General features: G+C 48.2%; 1 protein-coding gene across 1 annotated transcript in view; it reads right to left on the reverse strand.

Moving 5' to 3' along the window:
- Positions 1-8800, reverse strand: part of LOC106817640 (indole-3-acetic acid-amido synthetase GH3.3-like) — a gene marked incomplete at its 5' end in the record, with an annotated part of 14439 nt that extends 5639 nt beyond the window's left edge. Inside the window, 4 exons of the mRNA XM_014822326.1 lie at positions 6710-6858; positions 7405-7521; positions 8158-8306; positions 8673-8800. Coding sequence (XP_014677812.1) covers positions 6710-6858; positions 7405-7521; positions 8158-8306; positions 8673-8800 — 543 coding nt within the window. The remainder of the gene's footprint in view (positions 1-6709; positions 6859-7404; positions 7522-8157; positions 8307-8672) is intronic.
- Positions 8801-9530: the final 730 nt, after the last annotated feature.

The raw sequence follows: 9530 nt of genomic DNA on the forward strand, positions 1-9530 counted from the left end.
TATGAGATGGCCCTCGTGAAAATTGCATTCCAGATCGCACTTGGCGGCTTTGGCGCGCCTATGGCAAGAATACATACATAACATAGATACATACATACGAACATCAATATATATTAGATAAAATATATATAATATATAATATATATGATATATATATAGTATGTGTGTGTGTGTGTGCCGGTGTGTGTGTGATGTGACGACGCTATATCGCTCGCGTACCGTCGGTACGGCCAGTAATGACGTACATTTCAGCGAATTAAGGGCTGAGCAGCTGCTGGAGAGTGAATCGAGTCGCGCATCGGAAGTGATAATACCGATCCTCGAAAAGTTCTGAGTTTCTGCCCACCGTCGCCTACGGAATGCAAACAGCAACGGCCCCGGGTCAGCGACGCGCCCGGGCGTCCGTCATAACGTTTGCGTTCGACCATCCTGTGGTATTTATCCTGAATTATCCCGGACAAATGTGGTGCGACAGAAGCGAGAGGCGTCGATATGGCCGCAGTGAATACACGACGACTCGCAGTGGCAGCGAGAGTCAGAATCATCGTTGAGAAAGCAGACTCAAACGTGTTGTTGTAGTAGCGCGAACACGTCGCGAGCTATACGCAATGCCGCGACCTCAGCCTCACAATCAACCCGTGTAGGCGTCGTGAGACGTGGCAGAGCGTGACACAACATTAATGCAGACGGGTAGGCGCATGTTATGGTAGCGTGCGGGTCGTGGAAGTGACCAATTGGAAGGAACGGAAGCTGCACGTGTGTACAGAACGGAGTAAGCTAGCCCCGTGTACGACTCTCGAATTGCAATCGGACAACGAAAAGTCAGAAACAAAGTCCGCATAGAAGCTAGAGAGAGGGGGGACGCGTTTCCGTCGGTACTTCGATCTGCTCTCACGCTTCTTCGCTGTCCAATATCTCGCTTTTTTAATTGCATATCTGCGTGTGTCTGTGTGTGTGTGCTGTGTGTGCGCAGCGCGCGCGTAGTCGTGTGTGTGTGTGATGTGTGTGTGTGTGTGTGTGTGTACGTGTGTGTACGTGTGTGTACGTGTGTGTGTGTATGTGTACGGACGGATGCGTGCACGGACAATCAGATCCTATACCTTCGTGAAATATTCGATCAGTGATTGCTGAGTAACAGGAAACGCTTTCATTTCTCCACTTGTTCCCGACGAAAGGGTCATCAAGATAGGGCGTACGGGAACCATGGCCGTCCAGTCCCCCTTTGCCGTCTTCTCCGCATATTCCTGAAGACGTCGGAGCGGGTTTAATATGTCAGTGACACGGCGGGCGCCCACAACGTTTTAAAATTCCCTGATGCGCAAAATGAAATTTCGTCCCACCGACATACAGGCCCACTGTTAACGCATACCACCAAAACATAAGAGATAGTATATAATAAATATATATACCGATTTGGTGTCTTAACCCAGATGTCTCCCTTATTCGATTATTTTTGATTATTTATTCTATTTCATTTATCGATGCTACCAATTAAGCGCGACCTTATTTAAAATTATGCATGCACCTTATACACGGAGTAATCGGTAACAGGCACCGTCTTTACAAAGTCTCTCCGGGTGCGGATTTTCGCCAGGTTGAGTTTCTGGCCGAGGTCCGTGTCGGCGTGAGATGAGGCCAGCCTTAGCAACACTTCCTCCTGCGCAGAAACAAACATGGCTACCATGAGACGTGACGTCACGCACCGAGCGACAATTAAACGTTTAAAACAAAAAGGCGAACGATTACTTTAATATGTTTTTTTCGTAAATCCTACTATCTATCTGAACACAAGCCGTCCGTGGAGTTTTACTCTGAGTGCAACACGCGCAGGTGTCGTACGCGCCGACACTGCCATGCTACAGATGCTCTTCTTGTGGAATTCCCGCTAAGAGCAGACGACGACGTGTCCTCGCGTGCTGCAGTAAGCTTTATACGTGCAGCGACCCCGGTGTCTCTACCATCACCACACCACAGCACCGCAAAGAGAGAGGGGTAGCTGCAGTGCCGGAGCAGGCACCTTCCCCCGGAGACACCGCACAGAGAGGGTAGCTGCAGTGCAGAGCAGCACTTCCCCGGAGACACCGCACAGAAGAAGGTTAGCTGCCAGTGCCGAGCACGTACCTTCCCCGAGACACCGCACAGAGAGAAGTAGCTGCAGTGCCGCGAGCAGGTACCTTCCCCGGAGACACCGGCACAGAGAGAGGAGGCTGCAGTGCCGGAGCAGTACTTCCCCCGAGACACCACAGAGAGAAGAGAGGTAGCCTGCAGTGCCGGAGCAGTACTTCCCCCGGAGACACCGCACAGAGAGAGGTAGCTGCAGTGCCGGAGCAGGTACCTTCCCCCGGAGACACCGCAAAGAGAAGAGGTAGCTGCATGCCGGACAGGTACCTCCCCCGGAGGACACCGCACAGAGAGAGGTAGCTGCAGTGCCGGAGCAGGTACCTTCCCCCGGAGACACCGCACAGAGAGAGGTAGCTGCAGTGCCGGAGCAGGTACCTTCCCCCGGAGACACCGCACAGAGAAAGTAAGCCTGCAGTCCGGAGCAGGTACCTGCCCCGGAGACACCGCACAGAGTAAGGTAGCTGCAGTGCCGAGCAGGTACCTTCCCCCGGAGACACCGCGCTTGTCGGGCGGGTATGGCGGCGGCGGAGAGCAAGGAGAGAGTGAAGCTGTGGTTGAGCGTCGGCATGGTCGTCATGTCGTCGCTGACGGCGCTGCTGACGCACCAGGCTGCCGACGCCGACGATCACGTGGCGTGGAGAGTGCTCCAGCCGTAAATGTCGCATTGTGCTGTGATGTGTCGATAGTGTGGTGTGTCGCGCTGCGTGCGTAGCGTGCGTGGTGCGTGCGTGCGTGTCGTGCGTCACGTGCGTTAGTGTGTGTGCGCGCCCTGTGGCGTGGGGTGGTGTGCTGTGCCGGCGCCTGCGTGTGCGTTGTTGTGTGTGCGCGCAGCGCGTGTTACATGTATATATCATAATGATATTATAGCTACATGCTTGTCACAGAACGAGAGCGACTATTTCCACCGGTATCTCTGTTACGGGTTACGATGTGCCGAGCATATCTTGTAACGATGCGAGATTAAATTTGATACAGTATGTTTTTTCCGATAAGACATTTCGACTTACACATAGAAGTCGGGACCATGCTATCAACAGCTTGCCACTGTACAATCACTATTGAGTAGTAGTTGTATCCGGCTTGTATAAGAGACTCACACCCTAATGCGCAATGTACACGAAAAGCTAAACAATGCCCCGAATTGCCGAAACCGAGAAGCTCCGACACCAGATTCAATACCATGCAGGATGCATGAAGTACGGCAATTCTTTGCTGTCGAAGCGATTACGACGTCGCTTCAACGGTAGTTCGGGAACAGATATGGACTGGAACATAACATGGTAGCGTCTACAGATACATATATACGGTCGAAGGGTGTACAATCCTTACTTATTACAATATATCAACGTTATATGCCAAGGAGTGCTCTACAATGGGGATAAGGATACAGACTACAGCCTGTCGAGAACATATGGAAAACGGTTGTTTAAACACGAATACACAGTCCTCTTTAGTTATGATAAGAGGGGTATCGAATGGATCGTTATTACACTGTTTGTATTTAGTTAGATGTAGATTTACTGTATATAATGCGCTCCCGTCTTCTGGCCACTCCCGGGGTTGGTTGGCGCTGATGTTCATGGACGTCCTGCTGTCAGCACGATGCAGCACCCAGCAACCGGCCTGGCGGACGTGATACGTCAGCTACAAACGAGAGCTGTTCGTCAGATATGCTGGAAATGTGGCCTACGAGGAATTAATGGCGAGAACACACCGATGTTTCAAAACAGCAAGCGGTGGGTCGGGTTTCATTCCGCCTTTCAGCTTAGAGACAAGAGGGTTGTCATATTAACCCCAGTTTATACTATCATCGATGTTGTATATTGATGCGTATATAATGGTATCAACGCTGTAATACTATCAGCGAGCCTTCAGTATCAAAAAACTATATTATATACTATTATCCTATATAAACTATATATACTATATTAGACTATAAACTATATACTATTAGCCTATATAAACTATATAATATTAGCCTATATAAACGCAATGTTCATATATTTATTAAGTCTTTTTTAAGTTATTTTTATTACTTCCCTTATTATTTTTTCAGACAAGGTCATTTTTGTGGGTTACGAATTCCTTTGAGATCTTGACGTTGTAAGCGGTTATGATTACTAATTATGATTACTGATTACTAATTACGGTTTAGTTGGCTTGATCTAATGATGATGCGATTACTGGTCGCAGACATTCTAATTACAGGTTGGATGAATTACATGTGATTCNGAGCCATGTATGTGACACGCGCTCCTAAATATCTGCGTCTACATACACCCGAGGAGTAAACATGCGCAGAGAGAAACCCCGCAGTACCGCAGAGAGAGAGAGAGAGAGCGAGAGCGAGAGAGCGAGAGAGAGAGAGCGCGAGAAAGCGAGAGCGAGAGAGAGCAGCGAGAGAGAGAGAGAGAGAGAAGAGAGAGAGCGAAGAGAGGAGGAGTATTGGGAGGAGGAAGAATGGGAGGCAGAGGAGGAAAAGAGAGGATGAAGGACAAGAAGAGAGAAATCTTATCAGGAGTGGATAATAGAGCTCTCTCTCTCTCTCTCTCTCTCTCTCTCTCTCTGCTCTCTCTCGTCGTCTCTCTCTTCTCTCTTCCCTCGCGCTCCTCTGCTCGTCTCTCGTCTCTCCTCGGCGCTCTGCGTCTGCTCTCTTCTCTGCGTCGTCTCTCTCTCTCTCTCTCTCTCTCTGCTCTCTAGTTCTCTCTCTCTCTTCGTCGCTCGCGTATAGCTCTCCTCTTCACATCTCGCTCGATCTCTTTGTCTCTCTCTCGTCTCTCTCGTCTTCTCTCTCTCTCTCTCTCTCTCTCTCTCTGCTCTCTCTATCTCTCTGCTCACTGATCTTTTCATGTCTCTCTCCTCTCTCTCTGCTCTCGTCTCTCGTCTCACTGTCTTTCCTCGTCTCTGCTCTCTGCTTTCTCTCTGCTCTCTGCTCTCGTCGCTCTATGCTCTGCTATCTCTCGGAAGTCTTTCTCTCTCTCTGCTCACCTGTCTTATCCTGTCTCTCTCGTGCGTCTTTCTCTCTCTCTCGCTCTATCCCCCCCTTTTTCTTTCCTGCTATTCTCTCTCTCTCTCTCTCTCTCGTCACCTTTGTCTCTGCTCTCTGCGTCGTCTCATCGTCATGTCGTCTCTCTATGCTGCTGCTCTCGTCTGCCTTCCTCTCTCTCTCCGTGTTGCTCTCTCGCTCTCTCTCTCTCTCTCTCTTTTTCTCTCTCTCCTCTCCTTTCTCTCTCGTCTCTCTCTCTCTTTCTATTCACTCTGTCTGCGCACATCGTCTCTCCCAACACCTCTCTCAGTCTGCTCTCTGAGTGAGAGAGAGCGAAAGCGGTATTTCACAGGGTAGATTTTGAAGCTGCGAAAAACATAGCCCAGCTAACCTGCATCTAGGAAATTGTTTTCGGCTGCTCCTTGTGCGCTTGCACTGAGCGCATGAACTGCGAAGTAAGTTGACGTGAACGTCGGAGGTAGTGTATCGTTTAGCCAGCTCCGGGCCATGCAATGTTGATTCCTGGCCCCAAGGCACACGATCACACTAATCACAAACAGCGGAAATTTCGGCGTGTGAGCGCAGATCGACAGGCACTTGAAGCGTTTCAATAAAATATATGGCTAACTAAGATTACGAAATCTATGTACTACGCAACTTTTAATGTTTCTATAGCTCTCTGTTCACCTATTGATTGCCGACAGTGTTCGCCGTAAATGTCCGTCGCAAATCATACGTGCAACGCTTACAGAAAGATCCTACGCTGCAGGCCGCGCATTGCTTTCGCGCTCACTTGTTGTACGACATTACACTAAACTATATATAGGTTTTTAGCGAATTTTGCGATGCGCGCCTTATCCTACTGGCTATACTATATTAAGTGTAAGCGTGCAACAGTGGAGGCCGCGACGCAATGGCGGGCTTGGCAGCGTAGGATTTTTGGTAAGCGTTGGCACGTATGATTTGAGCGGACATTTACAGGAAACTGTCGCAATAAATATGTGAACAGAGGTGAATATTTATATATCTACATGTGTATAGCTACACTATAATTATACAAACTCTATATATACCGCCTAGGTTGAGCTGCACCGTAATGACGTTCACATACCTGACACACCGCCGTCACAGAGCGCCTGCGCATCATATAAATATCAGCTGCAAGTATAAGTTATTAGAATGATATATGTGGCGAAGGAAGAGGGAGCAACCGATTAACTCATATATGCCTCCGATGGAGTTTGAACAGGCTTGAGTACGAATGCTGGACGCCTGTGACTCGGCGTACTTCTCAAGTTCAGGTAGTGTCTTGCGTAGAGCGCGAAACGAAGCGGAAGCAGGCAGTTTCCACTGGCGCAGGTTGCGGCCATATCCGGCGCAGATGCCGTGAATCCCTTACTGAATTCGCGTTCCAGCTCAGTCCGCATCCGCGGTGGCATTGGAGTAAGCAAGAGCTGTGGCGGAAACGATGACGTCACTCGTGACATGTTGCCGAGTTTATCCATGCTCGTTTCGAAAGCAGACTTTCATATTATGATATATATATATATATATATATACATAATAAGATGAAGTTCATATGTAAACGTGAGGGGAACATACCAAATTCAAATCTTGGCGAATGTCTGCTGGAATGTTGAGGTCAGGTGAGATTCGACCCAACCTTATATCCTCTACCAACCTCTCCCACGTGTTCTCCAGGTATGTGAACGTGCTGTAGAGACCCGGGGAGAAACCGCTCTCCATCCATCCTAATCAATCAACCAGGTAATCGATAAATCACCGGAGTGATTAGAGAATGATGCATGCTAACAAGAGTGTATTAAGTATGCTTAAGACTTACTACGTTCTACTTAATACTTAAGCATACTTAATACGCTCTTGATGCTAACGATCTTCCATGTAACTACATGATCCATTGTTCCTATAATTTAATAATAGTTCGGCTCAACAAACTATTATCCAATCAAAACAAACAATAAATCCGGTAAACAAAGGCAATGCATGGCGCAATGTAACGAAGTAAACAAGTAACGCCAAGCACGTAAACACGCATCTAAACGATCAAGCAATAAGTCTACGCAAACAAAGAGTCGCAAATGATCAGCGAATATATGTTCATTATATATATAAATAATTATTGTCATTATAGGCGAACGAGTCACACCAAGGTAAAACAGATAATAGTCTGTGGGCTTATATGCAATCTGGTAATCATAAGTGGGCAATGCGATTAGCTAGGTATTGCTACACACGGGTGAGACGCTACGGATGGTTTTGACTTCTTCGTATCATACCTAGATTTCGATCCGCGAGAGCAAACAACAATGTCGTAACTGTCTCATTGAATGTTTTTATGCCCATGACGGCAGGTGGCGTTGTGCATCGTTTGTCAGGCCACATAGCTGATTGTGCTGTCGCAGAAAAACGAGGGGGAGCGCTGACGAAAATTTACGAGTATTTCTATGCTAGAAGTGCGTATCCATTACGTCTAAATAAGTTGGGGGCATATCTGTCAAACGCGTGCGAGGAGAGAGAGAAGAGAGAGAGAGAGAGAGAGAGAGAGACGAGAGAGAAAGAGAGAGAGAGAGCGCGCGCGCAGAGAGCGAGAGAGAGAGAGAGAGAGAGAGAGAGGAGAGAGCGCGCGCGAGAAAGAAAGAGTAGAAAGAGAGAGAGCGCGCCAGCGAGAGTAGAGGAGAGAGAGAGGGGAGAGAGAGAGAGAGAGCGAAAAGAAAGACGGAAGAGCAGAGAAGAGAGAGAGAGAGAGAGAAAGGCAGGTAGGCAATCTGTCTAGACACATCTCTAGACAGACAGGATCATAATATAATACGAGCAATGATTATGTGCGTGTCGACACATAAGTATAAAGTACGTACTAGCGTAAAGTAAAAGGCACACTCCAATGAAGACATCACACACACACGCACGCACTCACACGCGCACACACGCACGCACACACACGCGCGCACAGACACGCACGCACGCACGCACGCACACACACACGCACGCACGCACGCACGCACGCGCACGCATCCCGTGAGATTACTGACCTCGCAGTTTGTCGGCCAGGGCGCTAGCGCAGCAGGTAAAGTCAACGATGGAGGTGCCACCCCAGTACGTGTTCGCACATTCCTTTAATGCATTCATCATCGCTTGCTCACTGACACGCTCCCCGCGCAGGCTGAGTACTTGACTACGTCTAGAATACAAAAGTATTTGTTAGCATGTGTACCCGATGCGAAGATGTTGATAGAAAGGAGGAGATGTGTGCAGAGAGAAATTTGCATAAGCAATCAATATGATACATGGGAATAACTCAGGCTATTAAGGCTCTAACCCTAACCCTAACACTAACTCTAACCCTAAACATAACCCTAACGCTGACCCTAACCCTAAACCCAATCCTAACTCTAACCCTAACACGATGCTAATATAAGATAACTGCGCTTCAATGCGCCAAGTCATGCGAGATTCAATTTGTTGATCAATCACCTCGAATTCAAATTGTAATTTACGAGTCCTTCGCGAAATGGGAAAGCTGCACTCGACACCTCTACGTACGCACCGGGCAACAAACTCGAAGATAGGACAGGAGTTTGTGAAGCCAGCAACCTTGAGGAGGTCTCCCTGCTTGTAGCGATACAAGGATCGTCCGCTGGTGACGAGCAGTTCGTACGTCTCCCCGTCTCTCACCTGCACCGAGAATGAGAGAGGATACGAAGAATAGAAAGAAGACGGGGAGAAGGAGAAGAAGAACAACAAGAAGAATTGTGAGGATAGGAACAGAGATTAGGAATACAGGAAGAGGAGCTTTATTTGGTAGAGGAGGCAAGAATGGGAGTACTCATTTGTTAATGGTTAGATAAAAGTTCAAGAGCAGGTGGTCGAGTTTTTCTATTAGGCCCTGCGGTATCATGAAGGACAAAGGAACGGGAGAGAATCTTTTAATCAGTGAGTGTGTATGAGCTAGAAGTTATTTCTCTTCGTGCTCCGCTGTCCTCTGCTCCCACTCTCGCCTTCTATTCTCTCTATCTCTGCTCTCCTATCTTCTCTTCTCTCGTCTCAGTCTCTCTCTCTCTCTCTCTCATTCTTCACTACCTCTTCTACTACTCTCTCTCTCTCTTCTCTTTCTTTCTCTCTCTCCTCTCTCTTTCGCTCTCTCTTTGTCTCTTTCTCGCTCTTACTTCTGCTCTCTCTCTCGCTCGGCCTCTCTCCTCCGCTCTCTCTCGCTTCTCTCGCTCTCTCTGCTTCTCTCTGTCGTTCTTCTCTCTGGTCTCTCTCCTCTCTCTATCTTCTCTCTCTCTCTCTCTCGTACTCCTCGACTGTCGTTTTGCCTGCTCCTCTCTCTATCTTCTGTGTCCCTCTCTTCTCAGCTTCATATATCTCTCTACTCCTACTTCTTTTCCCACCGTCTCTCTCTCTG

This window comes from Priapulus caudatus, unplaced genomic scaffold, assembly GCF_000485595.1.
Source record: "Priapulus caudatus unplaced genomic scaffold, Priapulus_caudatus-5.0.1 Scaffold1807, whole genome shotgun sequence".
Taxonomy (NCBI): Eukaryota; Metazoa; Priapulida; class Priapulimorpha; order Priapulimorphida; family Priapulidae; genus Priapulus; species Priapulus caudatus.